Source organism: Bombina bombina, chromosome 10 (assembly GCF_027579735.1).
Source record: "Bombina bombina isolate aBomBom1 chromosome 10, aBomBom1.pri, whole genome shotgun sequence".
Classification (NCBI taxonomy): domain Eukaryota; kingdom Metazoa; phylum Chordata; class Amphibia; order Anura; family Bombinatoridae; genus Bombina; species Bombina bombina.
Window position 1 is genome coordinate 6118783 of NC_069508.1, and position 24813 is coordinate 6143595.

The window sequence follows — 24813 nt, forward strand, 5'->3', positions numbered from 1 at the left end:
CGGAGTTGGATCTCAATGGCGTCTCGGCAGAATGCCAAGCTTCCAAGGTTATGGTTCAAGGTCAAGAGATCCGCAAGGCTAGCGCCTGATAGATGCTCTGGCGGTTCCTTGGGATTTCAGTCTGGCAATATCTGTTTTCTCAGTTTGCTCTTCTTCCACGAGTCATTGCTCGTATCGAATAGAATAGAGCATCAGTAATTCTTAAAAGCTCCTGCATGGCTTTTCAGGATCTGGTATGCAGACCTAGTGAAGATGTCATCTCTTCCACCTAGGAGGATGCCTCTGAGGAAGGACCTTCTAACTCAGGGTCCCATTTTTTCATCCAATTCTCGCTTCTCTGAAGCTGACTGCTTAGAGATGAACGCTTAGTTCTGTCTAAGTGTGGTTTTCTGAGTCGGTCATTGAGACCATGATTCAGGCTTGCAAGCCTGGTTACTAGAAAGATTTACCGTAAGGTATGGCGTAAATACTTTTATTGGTGTGAATCAAGGGCCATTCTTGGAGTAGGGTCAGGATTCCTAGGATTTTGTCTTTTTTTCCAGGAAGGTCTGGAGAAGGCATTGTCAGTCAGTTCTGCTGAAGGGTCAGATTTCTGCATTATCTATTCTTTTACATAAGCGTCTGGCGGACGTTCCAGATGTTCAATCTTTTTGTCAGGCCCTGGTCAGAATCAGACCGGTGTGGTTAAACCTGTTGCTCCCCCTTGGAGCCTTAACCTTGTTTCTTAAAGTTTTGCAGCAGGCTTCGTTTGAGCCAATGCATTCCATAGATCTTAAGTTGTTATCTTGGAAAGTTTTTTGTTTCTTATTGCTATCACTTCTGTAAGGGAAAGTCTCAGAACTCTCGGCTTTGCAGTGTGAGTCTCCTTACCTTATCTTTCATGCGGATAAGGCGGTTCGTTCGTACATAAGTTAGTTTTTCTTCCTAAGTGGTTTCAGGTAGAAATATTAATCAGGAAATTGTTTTTCCTTCTCTATGTCCTAATCCTTCTTCTAATAAGGAACGTTTGTTGCACAACTTGGATGTCGTGCGTGCTCTAGAGTTCTACATACAGGCGACTAAGGATTTTCGCCAGTCTCTTGCCCTGTTTGTTTATTTCTCTGAAAGCTTAAGGGTCAGAAAGCTAATGTTACTTCTCTTTCTCTCTCTGGTGGAGAAGTATTATTATTATTTTGATTATGAGACTGATGGTCAGCAGCCTCCTGAGAGACTTACGGCTCATTCCACGAGGGCTGTCTCCTCTTCCACAGAAGCTTCATTTTTGAAAGCCCAAGAACAGATTTGCAAGGCTGCAACTTGGTCCTCTCTGCACACTTTTTCCAAATTTGATACTTTTGCCTCGGCTGAGGCCACTTTTGGGAGAAAGGTTCTTCAAGTGGTGGTGCCCTTCTGTTTAGGTTCCCTATCTTGTCCCTCCCGTATCATCTGTGTCCTCTAGCTTGGGTATTGGTTCCCACTAGTAATTGATGATGTTGTGTACTCTCCATATCTTAGGAAAGAAAAAGATTTATGCTTACCTGATAATCTATTTTATTTCTGGATATGGAGAGTCCACAACCCCACCCTTAAATTTTAAGACAGTTTTATATATATATATATATATATATCATTTTTTACTAAACTTCAGGCGCCTCTACACCTTTGTGTTGTTCCTTTTTCTTTTACAAGATACGATGAGTCCACGGATTTCATCCTTACTTATGGGATATCGTCTCCTGGTCAACAGGAGGAGGCAAAGAGCACCACAACAGAACTGTGTGTATATATAGCTCCTCCCTTCCCTCCCACTCCAGTCATTCTCTTTGCCTGTGTTAGAAATAGGAAGAGGTAAAGTGAGGTGATAGTTTAGTTTCTTCAATCAAGAGTTTTTTTTATTTTTAAATGGTGCCAGTGAGTACTATTTTATTTCAGGGTGTAGCCAGGACCTGGTCAGCCTCTTATTAGCAGAGCTACAGGTGGCTTTATGGCATTGGGAACTGGTGGGATTAATTTCTCACTGTGCCTCCCATATTGTATGCTGCCCTTCTTAATATGGTCTTAGCACTGCTAACTAAGGCCCTTCATGTCTCCACAGACTGGCAAGAAGATGCAGAAGACTTCTTCAGAGCTGTGGGACGATTCATGCTGTAGATCAGCACTCAGGTATGTGCAGCTAATACTTCTGGGACAGACCCTAACTCAGGAACCGCTGCAGCCTTTACTTCTGTGACCCCCTAATTTTTCCCCAAGGCCTCCCTTCAGGTGTTATGGTGGATGTGGTGGGGGGAGGATAACAGGATCGCTCAGAACATATTCAGAGGATATGTGGGAGCGCTATGGACTTTGGGCTGACGCTGGGGTTTATAATGGATGTCCCTAAAAACAGAGCAGGTCTCCGGTACTTATGGGGATCCGGTGTGAGTTTTATTGTGGGCTACAAATACATAGCACGGGAAGCGTGGGTGAGAGACCGCATGTGATTTTTACAGCTGCCCACGAAGGGCGCAGTTTTTCTCCCGCGCTCTAGAAGCCGCGCAGACATACTGTCATACGCAGCGTGGGTGAGTTGTTCGGAACCTTATCTGACTGCCGAGACCGCATGGTGTTAGTCATAAGAGCAAGCGGTCGTAGGCAGCATTTGCTAGGAGCGGAGTGAACATCGAGGGGGCTGGTAGGCGCCTCAGCAGAGCTGTAGAGGCGGCTGAGCTTGTTTAACTATCTGTTTTTTAAAAGTAAACGTTACTTGATCATATTTTTTTGTGTCGCTCTGATACTTTCAGTTTAATTTAAGAGACTCATCTGTTATTCTGGTGATCTATTGTTAAGAGTACAGCTGCCCACTTTATTCTGAGCTGTTTATTAACACATTAGTTGCAAGGCAAGACCAAGTCTGTTTTGTTATTTATACTGGAATTCAGAAATTAACATGGATATGAATGTTACATGTTCCTTATGTTTGAATGCAAATGTGGAACCTCCCGTTACCTTTTGCCCCTCGTGTACTGAGAGGGCTTTACAGTTTAGGGAGCAAATGTTTTTTATACAAATTTAAATAAGGCGGATGCTTCTCAAGGTTCTAACTATGAGAATCAGAGTATGCCACATCTTTCTCCCCAAGCGTCACAGTCCCTAACGCCTACCCAGGCACAGTCCAGTACCTCTGCAGTTTCACCTGCATTTACTCTAAAGGACATAGCAACTGTTATGTCCTCTACTCTTTCTGAAGCATTGTCTGCCTTTCCCGTACTGCAAGGGCAAACGCAGGAGGAAGGACGACCTTGTGGCTAATACGACTTTGGATGCTTTATTTGCGAGGTCAGAAATGCCTTTACAGGAATCAGAAATTGGACCCCCTATCTTAGGGTGAGCTTTCTGAATCGATAGCGACCTGCTACCGACGGATTCGGAAGTGATGTCTTTCCGGTTTAAACTGGAACACCTCCGCCTGTTATTGAAGGAGGTTTTGGTGACTCTGGACGACTGTGATTCTATCGTGGTCCCTCCAGAAAAATTGAGTAAGTTGGACAGATAGATATATAGATATATATATATATATATATATATATATATTATATATATATATATATATATATATATATATATAGATATATATATATTTATGATAGCGTTTTATATATATTATATTATCAAGTTTCGATTATTGTTATTAATATAAGATATTGGGTGTAATTTGCGCTACTTTATTACTTTGGATAGTAATTTGTGTGGTTTGGACATGTCAGTATTTATGATAAGAATCTTCAGTAGTGCTCTCCAAATAATATATCAGCTTATGGCAGGGTTATAACACAATATATTTAAATAATTATCCTTTAAAATAAACCCTCAATCGATATGCATCTACTAGAAACCACACAATTAATATAAATACCTGAATTCTTTTATTTAGTTAATGTCCATGAGCATTTTGAAATATATTTGTAATACCAGAATATGAAACACTATTATACACGTTAAAACCAACTATTAAGATATGCTATCCTTCTTACAAAGCCCAGAAAATGTTACCTTTAAAAATCAGCCTTATCTACAAACAGCCTTTCATACAGTTAACACCATGGGACTAAAATCTTTAACTTTTAACATCCAAACAATACAATCCTAACAGTGCTTATAAACAATAGGATAATATATATATTCTGCTATTTAACTGCAATTTATCCTAATACAATATTGATTTAAAACATCAGAACTTGCACAGATAAGTTACTTAGCCTACCAGATACAGATTTAAACAATACATAGGCTATGAAATGCTAACTTGAAATGTAAACTTCTTCTTTAAATCTATTTGCTGTACTTTAAACTGCAGTGATTTATAATTTAACTATAGTCTTACCAATAACCTTGTATACTTTACCAAATAAACCAATCGATATCCAGTTTTCAATGTTTCTCAACAGATTCAATTTCACCTCAGAATTTCAAAATTGGGGGTATTCACATATGGAGTCTAAGAGTAGCTGTGTGCTTTAATAATAACCACAGTAGTTATTCCTCCAGGATTAGCCAGCAGCCTCCCTCTCAGTCTCTATGCTTGGGGTTAAATCATCTGATTTTACCCCTCCCATTTTTTTGATCATTATCTATTATTGGTGAGTATTGGGAACGCTCAATGGAAACCTTGTCTCCGATTGGCCCTTTGCAACTGAACATGGATTGGTTTATTTGGGAATGTATGTTGTCAAGGAGATGCATTCCTGCAACAACCAATCATCTCATGGCTGCAATTCTCGCATCATAACACTGGTGGCAGCAGACATCACAACACAACAAATTCACCTTTAACATTTCTAAGCATTTTTAACAAGTTAATAATTCTCATAAGATGGTTATTTAATCAGACCACAACTCTCTGTATTAATCACATATAACCCCAATTATAGATGGGTAGTATTAGATTATTTTTTTCATATTATTCTGATACCAAATATGTTATATTATTAACATTGTATTGTATTAAGGCAATTTAATACTGCTAATTATTAGCTTAAAATGTATTACAATTTTATCAGTATCCTGGCATTTCTATACAAATAACAGCCTATTTTATATTCAGTACTGCATTGTGTTCTAACATGAATATACCATATTTTATGTTTCTAATAAGTCCTGGATGTATGAACCTTCTTCATGGAGACCTGAAATAAAAGCAAGTGTTATTAATATATTTTTTTTTTTTTTGGGTCCACAAATATCTATTTATATTCTTTAAAAACACAGAGGCTAAGGTATTCATGCTTTCAAAATATGTATATATATATATATATATACACACACATCCACTTCTATGCAGTATCTTGTATTTATTTTCCTAGTATATTTTATTTGTAATCTAAATACAGTTGTTGGAAACATGTAAGTCATGTGCTTTCATTGTGTGTTATCCTCCCCCAGACGCAACATTTATATTTTGTATATTTCAGTGTTAGCAGCCACAGCAGGGCTCATTTGCACCTCAGTGTGATGCCAAGGTTCTCCCAAGACATGTTACTTTAAACTAGACTAACAGGTTTCTCTGCGAGGAGTAGGGAGTTTATCACACATTTCCACTTTGAAAAACAAATGGTATCCTGATCTATGCATCAAAATGTTGTCTTTTTACACAGCAGGAAGTGGGCTTCAAAGGCTATGTTAACTCTCAATTATGGTTAAAACATGTTTGTATTTTCATCTAGGGAGCAAATGTTTTAGTGTCAAACCTCTGGAGACATCCTGTCTGCAGTTTAGTCCTGAAATGTTTATTCAAACTTGTGGGGTTTTTGTGAATCAAATCCTGACACCAGAATTTAAACCTTATTCCAGTAATATCTGATAAAAATATGGTTTCATACATAAACACATTTCCCTGTCCTATTGACATACATACATATATATATAAATATATATATATATATATATATATATATATATATATATATATAAAAATATGTATTTACCTGTGCCCTGACAGACAGATATCTAGAAGTCCCTTCTTATTCAGATGTTTTTCCAGTTCCCAAAAGAACTTCGGAAATAATTGCTAAGGAATGGGAGAGACCGGGTATACCATTTTCTCCCTCTCCCGTTTTCAGGAAGATGTATCCCATAGCGGATGCTATCAGGAATTCTTGGCAGACGGTACCTAAGGTGGAAGGTGCTATTTCCACTTTGGCTAAATGAACTACTATCCCTATTGAGGATAGTTGTGCTTTTAAGGACCCTATAGATAAGAAATTAGAGGGTCTTCTTAAGAAACTTAATGTTCATCAAGGATTACTTTTACAGCCGGCAGCCTGCATTGTCACGGTTACCAGGGCAGCTGCTTATTGGTTAGATGCTCTGGAGGAATCTCTTAAAACTGAGACTCCTTTTGGAAGAGATACAGGACAGAATTAAAGCCCTTAAGCTGGCTAATTCTTTTGTGACAGACGCTTCGCTGTAAATTACTAAGTTGGCGGCTAAGAGCTCAGGGTTTTCAATCTTAGCACGTAGGGCCTTATGGCTGAAGTCCTGGTCTGCCGATGTGTCATCCAAAACTAAGCTTTTGGCTATCCCTTATAAGGGTAAGACCTTGTTTGATCCTGACTTGAAAGAAATTATTTCTTACATCACGGGAGGTAAGGGTCACCTTCTCCCTCAGGATAAGAAGTCCAAACAGAGGGGTCGACAGAGTAATTTTTGTTCCTTTCGGAATTTCAAGGGATCTTCCTCTCCCCCTTCCTCTAAGCAGGAGGGGGGCTATTCTCAACCCAAGTCAATGTGGCAACCCAGCCAGGCTTGGAACAAGGACAAACAACCCAAAAAACCTGTTGCCGCCACTAAGTCAGCATGAAGGGGCGGCCCCCGATCCGGGACCGGATCTAGTGGGGGGCAGACTTATCGTTTTTCGTCCAGGCTTGGATGAGACCTTGGGCAATAGATATAGTATCTCAGGGACACATTCTGGAATTCAAAAATTCTTCCTCCAGAGGTAGAGTCCTTCTCTCTCGATTGACTGTAGACCAGATAAAGAGAGAGGCGTTCTTACGTTGTGTAAGAGACCTATCCTCCATGGGAGTATTTTGTCCCGTTCCAATACAGGGACAGGGGTTTTATTCAAATCTGTTTGTAGTTCCCAAAAAAGAGGTAACTTTCAGACCTATCTTAGATCTCAAGAGTCTAAACAAGTTTCTCAGAGTTCCATCTTTCAAGATGGAAACTATTCATACCATTCTTCCATTGATCCAGGAGGGTCAATTTATGACTACCGTGGATCTAAAGGATGCATATCTTCATGTTCCTATCCACAGAGATCATCACAAGTTCCTGAGGTTTGCCTTTCTGGACAAACATTTTCAGTTTGTGGCTCTTCCTTTTGGTCAGGCCACGGCACCCAGAATTTTCACAAAGGTTCTGGGGTCGCTGCTAGCGGTTCTGAGTCCGTGGGGCATTGCAGTGGAGCCTTATCTGGATGATATTCTGATCCAGGCGTCGTCTTATCAGCTAACAAAGTCTCATACCGACATTGTTCTGTCCTTCCTGAGGATTCATGGGTGGAAGGTGAATCTGGAGAAGAGTTCTCTAGTTCCACAAAAAAGGGTTCCTTTCCTGGGAACTCTAATCGACTCTCTATCCATGAAAATATTTTTGACGGAGGTCAGGAAATTGAAAATTCTGAACACATGCCGAGCCCTTCAGACCAATCCCCGGCCGTCCGTGGCTCAGTGCATGGAGGTAATTGGATTGATGGTAGCGGCAATGGACATCATTCAATTTGCTCGGTTTCATCTGAGGCATCTGCAACTGAGCATGCTCGGACAGTGGAATGGAGATTATACAAATTTGTCTCCTCAAATACATCTGGATCAGGAGACAAGGGACTCTCTTCTATGTTGGTTGTCGCTGGATCATCTTTCCCAGGGGACATGCTTTCGCAGACCCTCATGGGTGATAGTGACAACGGATGCCAGCCTGTTAGGATGGGGAGCAGTCTGGAATTCCCTGAGGGCTCAGGGGGTCTGGACTCAGGCGGAGTCCCTCCTTCCCATCAATATCCTAGAGTTGAGAGCAATATTCAATGCGCTTCAGGCTTGGAATCAGTTGGCTTCGGCCCAATTCATCAGATTCCAGTCGGACAACATAACGATGGTGGCCTACATCAATCAGGGGGGAACAAGAAGTTCCTTAGCGATGACAGAGGTAGCCAGGATAATACAGTGGGCGGAGTCTCTCACTCTTGCCATCTGTCCGTGATTCACATCCCAGGGGTGGAAAACTGGGAAGCAGATTTTCTGAGCAGACAGACATTTCATCCGGGAGAGTGGAAACTCCATCCGGAGGTATTTGCCGACCTGATTCTCAGATGGGGCAGGCCAGAGTTGGATCTCATGGCATCTCACCAGAATGCCATGCTTCAGAGATACGGGTCCAGGTCCAGGGATCCCCAGGCCGAGCTGATAGATGCCTTGGCAGTGCCTTGGTCCTTCAGCCTAGCTTATGTGTTTCCTTCTCATTCAGGGACCCTTCCATCATCCGAATCTAGTTTCTCTGCAGCTAACTGCTTGGAGATTGAATGCTTAATTTTATCTAAGCGAGGGTTTTCTGATTCGGTTATAGATACTTTGATTCAGGCGCATAAGCCTGTTACTAGGAAAATTTACCATAAGATATGGCGTAAATATCTTTATTGGTGCGAATCCAAGGGCTACTCATGGAGTAGGGTTAGCATTCCCAAGATTTTGTATTTTCTCCAAGATGGATTGGAGAAAGGGTTGTCAGCAAGTTCCTTAAAGGGACAGATTTCTGCTTTGTCTATTTTGTTGCACAAATGTCTGGCAGATGTTCCAGATGTTCAGTCTTTTTGTCAGGCTCTAAATAGAATCAGGCCTGTGTTTCGACCAATTGCTCCTCCTTGGAGTTTGAATTTAGTTCTTAAAGTTCTTCAAGGGGTTCCGTTTGAACCTATGCATTCCATAGATATTAAGTTATTATCTTGGAAAGTTTTGTCTTTGGTTGCTATTTCTTCTGCTCGCAGAGTTTCTGAGCTTTCGGCATTACAATGTGATTCTCCTTATCTTATTTTCCATTCTGATAAGGTGGTGTTACGTACCAAACCTGGTTTTCTTCCTAAGGTTGTTTCAAATAAAAATATTAATCAGGAAATTGTTGTTCCTTCCTTGTGTCCTAATCCTTCTTCTAAGAAGGAGCGACTGTTACATAATTTGGATGTGGTCCGTGCCTTGAAGTTTTACTTACAGGCAACTAAGGATTTTCGTCAATCTTCTTCCCTGTTTGTTGTGTTTTCTGGGATGAGTAGGGGTCAGAAAGCTACGGCTACCTCTTTCTTTTTGGCTTTAGAGTATCATCCGTTTTGCATATGAGACTGCTGGACAGCAGCCTTCTGAACGAATTATGGCTCATTCCACTAGGCTGTGGCTTCCTCATGGGCATTCAAAAATGATGCTTCTGTTGAACAAATTTGCAAAGCTGCAACTTGGTCTTCTCTTCACACTTTTTCAAAATTCTTAAAATTTGATACTTTTGCCTCGTCTGGGGCTGTTTTTCGGAGAAAAGTTCTTAAAGCAGTGGTGCCTTCCGTTTAGGTTCCCTGTCTTGTCCCTCCCTTTCATCCGTGTCCTATAGCTTTTGTATTGTATCGTATAAGTTAGGATGAAATCCGTGGACTCATCGTATCTTGTAAAAGAAAAAGGAAATGTATGCTTACCTGATAAATTTGTTTCTTTTACGATACGATGAGTCCACGGCCCGCCCTGTTTTTGTATGACAGGTCTTTTATTTTTGTTAAACTTCAGTCACCTCTGCACCTTGGCTTTTCCTTTCTCTTCCTAACTTCGGTCGAATGACTGGAGTGGGAGGGAAGGGAGAAGCTATATATACAGCTCTGCTGTGGTGCTCTTTGCCTCCCTCTGTTGACCAGGAGGCGATATCCCATAAGCAAGGATGAAATACGTGGACTCATCGTATCATAAAAGAAACAAATTTATCAGGTAAGCATAAATTTCCTTTTTTTTTCCATTTCCCTTCGGTCAAATGACTGGGGTTTATGGGTAGGGGAGTGACACTTAACAGCTTTGTTGTGGTGCTCTTTGCTTCCTTCTGCTGGCCAGCAGTGATATTCCCACTAGTAATTGATGACATTGTGGAGTCTCCATATCCGAAAAGAAATAGATTTATCAGGTAAGTATAAATCTTGTTTTTTAAAAACCGGGCACTAATTGATGAAAGTTTACATTTAAGTAGACAACCCAAGGTATTGATCTAGGTCCATTTTGGTATATTTCATGCCACCATTTCACCGCCAAATGCAACTTTGTTTTTTTTTAATGAAATTATGTACATACAACTTGTGCAATCATAACACAAATGGCTGTAAAAGCTTCTCTGATACCCCCTTCAGAAATAGCAGACATATATGTAATTATAAGGACGCTAATTGCAGCTGCACACCACACTTTTTTATTATTCCCAGCAGTTAAGGGGTCGATTAGGTAGCTTGTAAGGTTAATTTTAGCTGCAATGTAGAGATTACCCTCCCACCTGTTACCCCCCCTCCTTCACCCCCCCCCCCCCCCCCCACTGGTTACCGCCATCTTAGGTACTGGCAGACAGATGGCAGTTTAGGTGTGTATATATATATTCGCTATCATTTGTATTTGTGTGCAGTGTAGTGATCCTTCCCAACACTCCCACCTCCCTGATTTCCCAAATTGCTCTCTAACCCTCCCCATCCCACTAATTGTGGACATCTTTATTACTGGCTACCAGTACCTATAAAATACACTTTTTTAGTTGGTTTTTTTTTCTAGTGTAGTGGGCCCCTCACCCCACTTTTTTCTGTAGTGTACCTCCCCATCAATGTTGAGCAAAAAGAGGCTGCTCCTAGGGTGGTAATTAGCCATAGAACAAGCTATTGTTCGTTCCCAGCTTGAGAGCTTCTCTCTCTCTATTTTATTTATTTTATTTATGCAAATTATGACCCCGAGTGAAGTCTCCCTAAGGGTGATGCGGGAAGCCAGGCGAGGACCCGTTGCCCAGTATGCCTAGATAAATATGGCTGCACCTCACTGACGAGGCCTGCACTAGGCTGAAACCTATGTCTGGGGTTCAGAGAGGGATATTCGGTATTTGGATCAGGCTGATATACTACACAATGACATTAAAGAGGCTGCTTCTTGGGTGGTAACTAACCACAGAACAAGCTATTATGCTATTGTTGGTTCCCAGGCTGAGCGCTTCTCTCTTTTAGTATATGATTAAGGTCATGTTTGACTAAAATGTCACTGTTTTAATAATATTTAGTGCTGTGGAACCTACGCTCCATAAGGAGTGACAGAAGCACATTGAACAATACAAGTATAAGATGTTTCATTGCTGATAAGTCTCCCTTCTTTTCTAGGTGTTTAGACCAATTGCCGAACGCTTTGCATTTAAGTTGGACTGCGACATCAGGAGAAGGTGACCTAGATCTGTAATTCAGTAGCCTGCTGAGGGTTCAGGTGTTGCCATGTGTATGACGGCTGGGTAGGGTCACTTACTTTGTCTCTGGGTGACATGTTTATTCCTTTTAGGGGCTATTACCCCCGGGGAGGAGGGGAGATCTTAGTCAAGGTGTCTCCAGTGAAGAACTTAACCCCCATCACTATGACTGATCGAGGAAATGTCACCAAGATCTACGGACGAGCGTTTGTGGCTGGTGTCCTCCCCTACAAGGTGACTGGTAAACTTGTGTCCCATAAGTCTTCTGCAGTATTCAGGAATGAGGTGCTGAAGACCTCGTACTTGTTCCTAGACAGATCTACACGGGGGATGGGCACACCCAAGGCTGCCAATTACAGCTACTACAAGTCTAGTTCTGACTACTGATAGCTTGGCTCCCTCTATATACAGCATTATTAGCCTCATTCTCTAGCTCCCTCTATATACAGCACTATATAGCCTCATTCTCTAGCTCTCTCTATATACAGCACTATATAGCCTCATTCTCTAGCTCTCTCTATATACAGCACTATATAGCCTCATTATCTAGCTCCCTCTATATACAGCACTATAGAGCCTCATTCTCTAGCTCTCTCTATATACAGCACTATAGAGCCTCATTCTCTAGCTCCCTCTATATACAGCACTATATAGCCTCATTCTCTAGCTCTCTCTATATACAGCACTATAGAGCCTCATTCTCTAGCTCCCTCTATATACAGCACTATAGAGCCTCATTCTCTAGCTCTCTCTATATACAGCACTATATAGCCTCATTCTCTAGCTCCCTCTATATACAGCACTATATAGCCTCATTCTCTAGCTCTCTCTATATACAGCACTATAGAGCCTCATTCTCTAGCTCTCTCTATATACAGCACTATAGAGCCTCATTCTCTAGCTCCCTCTATATACAGCACTATAGAGCCTCATTCTCTAGCTCTCTCTATATACAGCACTATATAGCCTCATTCTCTAGCTCCCTCTATATACAGCACTATATAGCCTCATTCTCTAGCTCTCTCTATATACAGCACTATATAGCCTCATTCTCTAGCTCCCTGTATATACAGCACTATATAGCCTCATTCTCTAGCTCTCTCTATATACAGCACTATAGAGCCTCATTCTCTAGCTCCCTCTATATACAGCACTATAGAGCCTCATTCTCTAGCTCCCTCTATATACAGCACTATAGAGCCTCATTCTCTAGCTCTCTCTATATACAGCACTATATAGCCTCATTCTCTAGCTCCCTCTATATACAGCACTATATAGCCTCATTCTCTAGCTCTCTCTATATACAGCACTATATAGCCTCATTCTCTAGCTCCCTGTATATACAGCACTATATAGCCTCATTCTCTAGCTCTCTATATACAGCACTATAGAGCCTCATTCTCTAGCTCCCTCTATATACAGCACTATAGAGCCTCATTCTCTAGCTCCCTCTATATACAGCACTATATAGCCTCATTCTCTAGCTCCCTGTATATACAGCACTATATAGCCTCATTCTCTAGCTCTCTCTATATACAGCACTATAGAGCCTCATTCTCTAGCTCTCTCTATATGCAGCACTATATAGCCTCATTCTCTAGCTCTCTCTATATACAGCACTATATAGCCTCATTCTCTAGCTCTCTCTATATACAGCACTATATAGCCTCATTCTCTAGCTCCCTGTATATACAGCACTATATAGCCTCATTCTCTAGCTCTCTCTATATACAGCACTATAGAGCCTCATTCTCTAGCTCTCTCTATATGCAGCACTATATAGCCTCATTCTCTAGCTCTCTCTATATACAGCACTATATAGCCTCATTCTCTAGCTCCCTCTATATACAGCACTATAGAGCCTCATTCTCTAGCTCCCTCTATATACAGCACTATAGAGCCTCATTCTCTAGCTCCCTCTATATACAGCACTATATAGCCTCATTCTCTAGCTCCCTCTATATACAGCACTATATAGCCTCATTCTCTAGCTCCCTCTATATACAGCACTATATAGCCTCATTCTCTAGCTCCCTCTATATACAGCACTATATAGCCTCATTCTCTAGCTCTCTCTATATACAGCACTATATAGCCTCATTCTCTAGCTCTCTCTATATACAGCACTATAGAGCCTCATTCTCTAGCTCCCTCTATATACAGCAACTATATAGAGCCTCATTCTCTAGCTCCCTGTATATACAGCACTATAAGCCTCATTCTCTAGCTCTCTCTATATACAGCACTATATAGCCTCATTCTCTAGCTCTCTCTTATACAGCACTATATAGCCTCATTCTCTAGCTCCCTGTATATTACAGGCACTTATAGCCTCATTCTCTAGCTGCCCTTATATACAGCACTATATAGCCTCATTATCTAGCTCCCTCTATATACAGCACTATATAGCCTCATTTCTCTAGCTCCCTCTATATACAGCACTATAGGCCTCATTCTCTAGCTCTCTCTATATACAGCACTATAGAGCCTCATTCTCTAGCTCCCTCTATATACAGCACTATATAGCCTCATTCTCTAGCTCTCTCTATATACAGCACTATAGAGCCTCATTCTCTAGCTCCCTCTATATACAGCACTATAGAGCCTCATTCTCTAGCTCCCTCTATATACAGCACTATATAGCCTCATTCTCTAGCTCTCTCTATATACAGCACTATATAGCCTCATTCTCTAGCTCCCTCTATATACAGCACTATATAGCCTCATTCTCTAGCTCTCTCTATATACAGCACTATAGAGCCTCATTCTCTAGCTCCCTCTATATACAGCACTATATAGCCTCATTCTCTAGCTCTCTCTATATACAGCACTATATAGCCTCATTCTCTAGCTCTCTCTATATACAGCACTATATAGCCTCATTCTCTAGCTCTCTCTATATACAGCACTATATAGCCTCATTCTCTAGCTCTCTCTATATACAGCACTATATAGCCTCATTCTCTAGCTCCCTCTATATACAGCACTATATAGCCTCATTCTCTAGCTCTCTCTATATACAGCACTATATAGCCTCATTCTCTAGCTCTCTCTATATACAGCACTATAGAAGCCTCATTCTCTAGCTCTCCTCTATATACAGCACTATATAGCCTCATTCTCTAGCTCTCTCTATATACAGCACTATATAGCCTCATTCTCTAGCTCTCTCTATATACAGCACTATATAGCCTCATTCTCTAGCTCCCTCTATATACAGCACTATATAGCCTCATTCTCTAGCTCTCTCTATATACAGCACTATAGAGCCTCATTCTCTAGCTCTCTCTATATACAGCACTATAGAGCCTTATTCTCTAGCTCTCTCTATATACAGCACTATATAGCCTCATTCTCTAGCTCCCTCTATATACAGCACTATAGAGCCTCATTCTCTAGCTCTCTCTATATACAGCACTATAGAGCCTCATTCTCTAGCTCTCCTCTATATACAGCACTATAGAGCCTCATTCTCTAGCTCTCTCTATATACAGCACTATATAGCCTCATTCTCTAGCTCTCCTCTATATACAGCACTATATAGCCTCATTCTCTAGCTCCCTGTATATACAGCACTATATAGCCTCATTCTCTAGCTCTCTCTATATACAGCACTATAGAGCCTTATTCTCTAGCTCTCTCTATATACAGCACTATAGAGCCTCATTCTCTAGCTCCCTCTATATACAGCACTATATAGCCTCATTCTCTAGCTCTCTCTATATACAGCACTATAGAGCCTCATTCTCTAGCTCCCTCTATATACAGCACTATAGAGCCTCATTCTCTAGCTCTCTCTATATACAGCACTATATAGCCTCATTCTCTAGCTCCCTGTATATACAGCACTATAGAGCCTCATTCTCTAGCTCTCTCTATATACAGCACTAATATAGCCTCATTCTCTAGCTCCCTGTATATACAGCACATATATAGCCTCATTCTCTAGCTCTCTCTATATACAGCACTATAGAGCCTCATTCTCTAGCTCTCTCTATATACAGCACTATATAGCCTCATTCTCTTAGCTCCCTCTATATACAGCACTATATAGCCTCATTCTCTAGCTCTCTCTATATACAGCACTATATAGCCTCATTCTCTAGCTCCCTGTATATACAGCACTATATAGCCTCATTCTCTAGCTCCCTCTATATACAGCACTATATAGCCTCATTCTCTAGCTCTCTCTATATACAGCACTATATAGCCTCATTCTCTAGCTCTCTCTATATACAGCACTATATAGCCTCATTCTCTAGCTCCCTCTATATACAGCACTATATAGCCTCAGTTCTCTAGCTCTCTCTATATTCAGCACATATAGCCTCATTCTCTAGCTCTCTCTATATACAGCACTATATAGCCTCATTCTCTAGCTCCCTGTATATACAGCACTATAGAGCCTCATTCTCTAGCTCCCTCTATATACAGCACTATATAGCCTCATTCTCTAGCTCCCTCTATATACAGCACTATATAGCCTCATTCTCTAGCTCTCTCTATATACAGCACTATAGAGCCTCATTCTCTAGCTCCCTCTATATACAGCACTATAGAGCCTCATTCTCTAGCTCCCTCTATATACAGCACTATATAGCCTCATTCTCTAGCTCTCTCTATATACAGCACTATAGAGCCTCATTCTCTAGCTCCCTCTATATACAGCACTATATAGCCTCATTCTCTAGCTCCCTCTATATACAGCACTATAGAGCCTCATTCTCTAGCTCCCTCTATATACAGCACTATATAGCCTCATTCTCTAGCTCCCTCTATATACAGCACTATATAGCCTCATTCTCTAGCTCCCTCTATATACAGCACTATAGAGCCTCATTCTCTAGCTCTCTCTATATACAGCACTATATAGCCTCATTCTCTAGCTCTCTCTATATACAGCACTATATAGCCTCATTCTCTAGCTCCCTCTATATACAGCACTATAGAGCCTCATTCTCTAGCTCCCTCTATATACAGCACTATATAGCCTCATTCTCTAGCTCTCTCTATATACAGCACTATAGAGCCTCATTCTCTAGCTCCCTCTATATACAGCACTATAGAGCCTCATTCTCTAGCTCCCTCTATATACAGCACTATATAGCCTCATTCTCTAGCTCTCTCTATATACAGCACTATAGAGCCTCATTCTCTAGCTCCCTCTATATACAGCACTATATAGCCTCATTCTCTAGCTCCCTCTATATACAGCACTATATAGCCTCATTCTCTAGCTCTCTCTATATACAGCACTATATAGCCTCATTCTCTAGCTCTCTCTATATACAGCACTATAGAGCCTCATTCTCTAGCTCCCTCTATATACAGCACTATAGAGCCTCATTCTCTAGCTCTCTCTATATACAGCACTATATAGCCTCATTCTCTAGCTCCCTGTATATACAGCACTATAGAGCCTCATTCTCTAGCTCTCTCTATATACAGCACTATATAGCCTCATTCTCTAGCTCTCTCTATATACAGCACTATATAGCCTCATTCTCTAGCTCTCTCTATATACAGCACTATATAGCCTCATTCTCTAGCTCTCTCTATATACAGCACTATAGAGCCTCATTCTCTAGCTCCCTCTATATACAGCACTATAGAGCCTCATTCTCTAGCTCCCTCTATATACAGCACTATAGAGCCTCATTCTCTAGCTCCCTCTATATACAGCACTATATAGCCTCATTCTCTAGCTCTCTCTATATACAGCACTATAGAGCCTCATTCTCTAGCTCCCTCTATATACAGCACTATAGCCTCATTCTCTAGCTCTCTCTATATACAGCACTATATAGCCTCATTCTCTAGCTCCCTGTATATACAGCACTATATAGCCTCATTCTCTAGCTCTCTCTATATACAGCACTATATAGCCTCATTCTCTAGCTCTCTCTATATACAGCACTATATAGCCTCATTCTCTAGCTCCCTCTATATACAGCACTATATAGCCTCATTCTCTAGCTCTCTCTATATACAGCACTATATAGCCTCATTCTCTAGCTCCCTGTATATACAGCACTATAGAGCCTCATTCTCTAGCTCCCTCTATATACAGCACTATATAGCCTCATTCTCTAGCTCTCTCTATATACAGCACTATAGAGCCTCATTCTCTAGCTCCCTCTATATACAGCACTATATAGCCTCATTCTCTAGCTCTCTCTATATACAGCACTATATAGCCTCATTCTCTAGCTCCCTCTATATACAGCACTATAGAGCCTCATTCTCTAGCTCTCTCTATATACAGCACTATAGAGCCTCATTCTCTAGCTCCCTCTATATACAGCACTATATAGCCTCATTCTCTAGCTCCCTCTATATACAGCACTATATAGCCTCATTCTCTAGCTCTCTCTATATACAGCACTATATAGCCTCATTCTCTAGCTCTCTCTATATACAGCACTATATAGCCTCATTCTCTAGCTCTCTCTATATACAGCACTATAGAGCCTCATTCTCTAGCTCCCTCTATATACAGCACTATATAGCCTCATTCTCTAGCTCTCTCTATATACAGCACTATATAGCCTCATTCTCTAGCTCCCTCTATATACAGCACTATAGAGCCTCATTCTCTAGCTCCCTCTATATACAGCACTATATAGCCTCATTCTCTAGCTCCCTCTATATACAGCACTATAGAGCCTCATTCTCTAGCTCTCTCTATATACAGCACTATATAGCCTCATTCTCTAGCTCCCTGTATATACAGCACTATATAGCCTCATTCTCTAGCTCTCTCTATATACAGCACTATAGAGCCTCATTCTCTAGCTCTCTCTATATACAGCACTATAGAGCCTCATTCTCTAGCTCTCTCTATATACAGCACTATAGAGCCTCATTCTCTAGCTCCCTCTATATACAGCACTATATAGCCTCATTCTCTAGCTCCCTCTATATACAGCACTATATAGCCTCATTCTCTAGCTCTCTCTATATACAGCACTATATAGCCTCATTCTCTAGCTCTCTCTATATACAGCACTATAGAGCCTCATTCTCTAGCTCCCTCTATATACAGCACTATAGAGCCTCATTCTCTAGCTCTCTCTATATACAGCACTATATAGCCTCATTCTCTAGCTCTCTCTATATACAGCACTATATAGCCTCATTCTCTAGCTCTCTCTATATACAGCACTATAGAGCCTCATTCTCTAGCTCCCTCTATATACAGCACTATAGAGCCTCATTCTCTAGCTCTCTCTATATACAGCACTATATAGCCTCATTCTCTAGCTCTCTCTATATACAGCACTATAGAGCCTCATTCTCTAGCTCCCTCTATATACAGCACTATATAGCCTCATTCTCTAGCTCTCTCTATATACAGCACTATATAGCCTCATTCTCTAGCTCTCTCTATATACAGCACTATAGAGCCTCATTCTCTAGCTCCCTCTATATACAGCACTATATAGCCTCATTCTCTAGCTCTCTCTATATACAGCACTATAGAGCCTCATTCTCTAGCTCCCTCTATATACAGCACTATATAGCCTCATTCTCTAGCTCTCTCTATATACAGCACTATAGAGCCTCATTCTCTAGCTCTCTCTATATACAGCACTATATAGCCTCATTCTCTAGCTCCCTGTATATACAGCACTATATAGCCTCATTCTCTAGCTCCCTGTATATACAGCACTATATAGCCTCATTCTCTAGCTCTCTCTATATACAGCACTATAGAGCCTCATTCTCTAGCTCCCTCTATATACAGCACTATAGAGCCTCATTCTCTAGCTCCCTCTATATACAGCACTATATAGCCTCATTCTCTAGCTCCCTCTATATACAGCACTATATAGCCTCATTCTCTAGCTCCCTCTATATACAGCACTATATAGCCTCATTCTCTAGCTCCCTCTATATACAGCACTATATAGCCTCATTCTCTAGCTCCCTCTATATACAGCACTATATAGCCTCATTCTCTAGCTCTCTCTATATACAGCACTATATAGCCTCATTATCTAGCTCCCTCTATATACAGCACTATATAGCCTCATTCTCTAGCTCTCTCTATATACAGCACTATAGAGCCTCATTCTCTAGCTCCCTCTATATACAGCACTATAGAGCCTCATTCTCTAGCTCCCTCTATATACAGCACTATATAGCCTCATTCTCTAGCTCTCTCTATATACAGCACTATAGAGCCTCATTCTCTAGCTCCCTCTATATACAGCACTATAGAGCCTCATTCTCTAGCTCTCTCTATATACAGCACTATATAGCCTCATTCTCTAGCTCTCTCTATATACAGCACTATATAGCCTCATTCTCTAGCTCCCTGTATATACAGCACTATATAGCCTCATTCTCTAGCTCTCTCTATATACAGCACTATATAGCCTCATTCTCTAGCTCTCTCTATATACAGCACTATAGAGCCTCATTCTCTAGCTCCCTGTATATACAGCACTATAGAGCCTCATTCTCTAGCTCCCTCTATATACAGCACTATATAGCCTCATTCTCTAGCTCTCTCTATATACAGCACTATAGAGCCTCATTCTCTAGCTCTCTCTATATACAGCACTATATAGCCTCATTCTCTAGCTCTCTCTATATACAGCACTATAGAGCCTCATTCTCTAGCTCCCTCTATATACAGCACTATATAGCCTCATTCTCTAGCTCTCTCTATATACAGCACTATAGAGCCTCATTCTCTAGCTCCCTGTATATACAGCACTATAGAGCCTCATTCTCTAGCTCTCTCTATATACAGCACTATATAGCCTCATTCTCTAGCTCTCTCTATATACAGCACTATAGAGCCTCATTCTCTAGCTCTCTCTATATACAGCACTATAGAGCCTCATTCTCTAGCTCCCTCTATATACAGCACTATATAGCCTCATTCTCTAGCTCTCTCTATATACAGCACTATAGAGCCTCATTCTCTAGCTCCCTGTATATACAGCACTATAGAGCCTCATTCTCTAGCTCCCTCTATATACAGCACTATATAGCCTCATTCTCTAGCTCTCTCTATATACAGCACTATAGAGCCTCATTCTCTAGCTCCCTCTATATACAGCACTATATAGCCTCATTCATGCTGCACAGTGCTCCCAGCTAGGGCCATCCTGTTACAATTGCACGTTTCTTGCTGATTTCTTTACCCCTCCCTGTTGCTTGATTAACTTCTTATCCTCCAATTAGCAAGCCCCATATGCTATGTGTCTGTAGCTCTGCATCTCAGTGCAGCATACTGTAGTATGCAGTAGATTACCTGGTTACTCGCTGGTGTTCGTGTCTTTACCTAGATTGCTTTATAATGTTCCTGTGTTTGCTTTTTGTGCAGATGGCGAGGGATATGGCTTCAAGTGCAGTGCGCTGTATACGTCGGGAAGTTAACAATCTGCATGTGGATATCCAAGCGGTACAGGAACCCAGCGATAAAGCTGTGGGCAACGGCAGTGGCATCATGTAAGTAGTTTTGCTGAATCTGGTTATTAGTGAGTGTCTGGGGGGATATGTGCTCTATAGGTCATGGTGCCTGACACTTGGTATCCGTCTCTTTCTTATTTCTCCAGTGTCATTGCTGAGACCTCCACAGGCTGCTTGTTTGCAGGGTCCGCGCTTAGTAAACGGGGTAAGACACGTTGTATTTGTTGCACAGGGAGGTGCATGTGGGCAGGAGGGAGGGTGGCTGTCACCTCCATCATACTCAGACACTATCTTCTCACAGGTGTGCCTGCAGATAAAGTTGGAGCAGAGGCCGCAGACATTTTGCTAAGAAACTTGCGACATGGCGGCTGCGTGGATGAGTATTTACAAGACCAGGTATTGAAGTAAAGTCTTGCCATGCTCACCACATGTAGTTTGTTTTATTTGCTGATTAAACAGGGAATTGTTTTTTTTATGCAGTTGATCATATTTATGGCTCTGGCTGATGGAATCTCCCGGATCCGAACAGGGCCTCTCACACTGCACACACAAACAGCCATCCACTTCGCACAACAGTTCACCAAGGTAATAAATGAGAATGTCTGGTGTTGGTTAGATGTGCATGCAGATAATTCAGGGGGCACAGGCTGCAGTTTTGAGGGCCACACATCATTTATTGTCTTTTCCCTTCAGGCAAAGTTTACAGTGAACAGATGTGAGGAGCCAGACGCAGAGAACTATATCATTGAATGTCAGGGGACTGGACACCAGAACCCAACTGCCTGAGTGACGAGAAAACGCGACCTCTGAGCCTGGTGCCAGCATTGTGACATTTACAGTCCCCTTAGCTCTTTCATGGCACACCAGGGGGTGCAGAGCAATGAACACAGGGACATAGTGACACCATGGGAAGGACCCACAGTAGTGAGAGCATGGGTGGTGTTATGATCAGGTCCCTGGCACAGCTCCTCGTTCTGCTCTGTCACTGGACTTTGTGCATAATGACAAATCATGGCGTCCAAGTAGACGGGAGCAATGCCCCTAACCAAGGCTTCCTAGGAGTCTGTCGCACCTCACCCTTGTGTCAGACATCACGCACACTGTGTCGCACCTCACCCTTGTGTCAGACATAACGCACACTGTGTCGCACCTCACCCTTGTGTCAGACATCACGCACACTGTGTCGCACCTCACCCTCGTGTCAGACATCACGCACACTGTCGCACCTCACCCTCGTGTCAGACATCACGCACACTGTGTCGCACCTCACCCTCGTGTCAGACATCACGCACACTGTGTCGCACCTCACCCTTGTGTCAGACATAACGCACACTGTGTCGCACCTCACCCTTGTGTCAGACATCACGCACACTGTGTCGCACCTCACCCTCGTGTCAGACATCACGCACACTGTCGCACCTCACCCTCGTGTCAGACATCACGCACACTGTGTCGCACCTCACCCTCGTGTCAGACATCACGCACACTGTATCGCACCTCACCCTCGTGTCAGACATCTGTCATCCCTTGCACTCGCCCTCTTCTGTTCACCCTTAAATGTCCCACTGTCAGCCCTTTTATATTCTAATATCCTTGTTGCCCTGTGCTGGCAAAAATCCCAGCAGCTTTTGATGCTGCAGTCAGAGTATTCACTTTGCAGTTGTCAGAGCTGCCAGGTGAGGGCAGCAGTGGGCTCCAGGAGGTTTCAGTAGGCGATTACTGCTCTGTGTCATTTGGAGGATTAAAGGATTAATGCTGTGCTGCTGCTGTTAGTCTGATACTTCCTCTGCTGCTTGTGACTGAGAGCAGCAGCCGCGCTCCTAGTGTCATGTGACTGTGTCTGGTAACATTATACATGAGGGCTCAGTACAAATGCTGACCGGTTACTACCTTCCTCTTGTACACTTCAGTAGTCGCTTGTACACTTCACTAGTCGCTTGTACACTTCACTAGTCGCTTGTACACTTCACTAGTCGCTTGTACACTTCAGTAGTTGCTTGTACACTTCACTAGTCGCTTGTACACTTCACTAGTCGCTTGTACACTTCACTAGTCGCTTGTACACTTCACTAGTCGCTTGTACACTTCAGTAGTCGCTTGTACACTTCACTAGTCGCTTGTACACTTCACTAGTCGCTTGTACACTTCACTAGTCGCTTGTACACTTCACTAGTCGCTTGTACACTTCACTAGTCGCTTGTACACTTCACTAGTCGCTTGTACACTTCACTAGTCGCTTGTACACTTCACTAGTCGCTTGTACACTTCACTAGTCGCTTGTACACTTCACTAGTCGCTTGTACACTTCACTAGTCGCTTGTACACTTCACTAGTCGCTTGTACACTTCACTAGTCGCTTGTACACTTCACTAGTCGCTTGTACACTTCACTAGTCGCTTGTACACTTCAGTAGTCGCTTGTACACTTCACTAGTCGCTTGTACACTTCACTAGTCGCTTGTACACTTCAGTAGTCGCTTGTACACTTCAGTAGTCGCTTGTACACTTCACTAGTCGCTTGTACACTTCACTAGTCGCTTGTACACTTCACTAGTCGCTTGTACACTTCAGTAGTCGCTTGTACACTTCAGTAGTCGCTTGTACACTTCACTAGTCGCTTGTACACTTCACTAGTCGCTTGTACACTTCAGTAGTCGCTTGTACACTTCACTAGTCGCTTGTACACTTCACTAGTCGCTTGTACACTTCACTAGTCGCTTGTACACTTCACTAGTCGCTTGTACACTTCACTAGTCGCTTGTACACTTCACTAGTCGCTTGTACACTTCAGTAGTCGCTTGTACACTTCACTAGTCGCTTGTACACTTCACTAGTCGCTTGTACACTTCACTAGTCGCTTGTACACTTCACTAGTCGCTTGTACACTTCACTAGTCGCTTGTACACTTCACTAGTCGCTTGTACACTTCACTAGTCGCTTGTACACTTCACTAGTCGCTTGTACACTTCACTAGTCGCTTGTACACTTCAGTAGGACCCAACTGTGCAGCACTTACCCTGAAAGCTGGGTGACTTCCAGCTTAAAGGGACAGTCTAGTCCAAAATAAACTTTCATAATTCTGATAGGGAATGTCATTTTAAACAAATTTCCATCTTACTTTTATAACCAATTTTGCTTTGTTCTCTTGGTATTCTTAGTTGAAAGCTAAACCTAGGAGGTTCATGTGCTAATTTCTAAGCCCTTGAAGTCCGCCTCCCATCTCAGGGCATTTTGTCAGTTTTTTACCACTAGAGGTTGTTAATTCATGTCTGTCATATTGATAACTGTGCTCACGCACGTAATGTTCCTATGATCCAGCACTGATTGGCTAAAATGTAAGTCTGGCAAAAGAACTGAAATAAGGGGACAGTTTGCAGAGACTTAGATACAAGGTAATCACAGAGGTAAAAAGTATATTAATATAACTGAGATAAGTGGCAGTCTGCAGAGGCTTAGATACAGGGTAATCACAGAGGTAAAAAGTATATTAATATAACTGAGATAAGGGGCAGTCTGCAGAGGCTTAGATACAAGGTAATCACAGAGGTAAAAAGTGTATTAATATAACTGAGATAAGGAGCAGTCTGCAGAGGCTTAGATACAAGGTAATCACAGAGGTAAAAAGTATATTAATATAACTGAGATACGGAGCAGTCTGCAGAGGTTTAGATACAGGGTAATCACAGAGGTAAAAAGTATATTAATATAACTGAGATAAGGGGGCAGTCTGCAGAGGCTTAGATACAGGGTAATCACAGAGGTAAAAAGTATATTAATATAACTGAGATACGGAGCAGTCTGCAGAGACTTAGATACAAGGTAATCACAGAGGTAATATGTATATTATAATAACTGAGATAAGGAGCAGTCTGCAGAGGTTTAGATACAAGGTAATCACAGAGGTAAAAAGTATATTAATATAACTGAGATA

The 24813-nt window shown here is 41.8% G+C and overlaps 1 protein-coding gene across 1 annotated transcript in view; it reads left to right on the top strand.

Moving 5' to 3' along the window:
* The window catches only part of RTCA (RNA 3'-terminal phosphate cyclase), a gene marked incomplete in the record, with an annotated part of 56448 nt that extends 33805 nt beyond the window's left edge, over positions 1-22643 (top strand). Inside the window, 7 exon segments of the mRNA XM_053693734.1 lie at positions 11378-11436; positions 11550-11691; positions 20798-20922; positions 21030-21088; positions 21185-21279; positions 21364-21468; positions 21577-22643. Of these exon segments, the coding sequence (XP_053549709.1) occupies positions 11378-11436; positions 11550-11691; positions 20798-20922; positions 21030-21088; positions 21185-21279; positions 21364-21468; positions 21577-21669 (678 nt within the window).
* Between the last annotated feature and the right edge of the window lie 2170 nt (positions 22644-24813).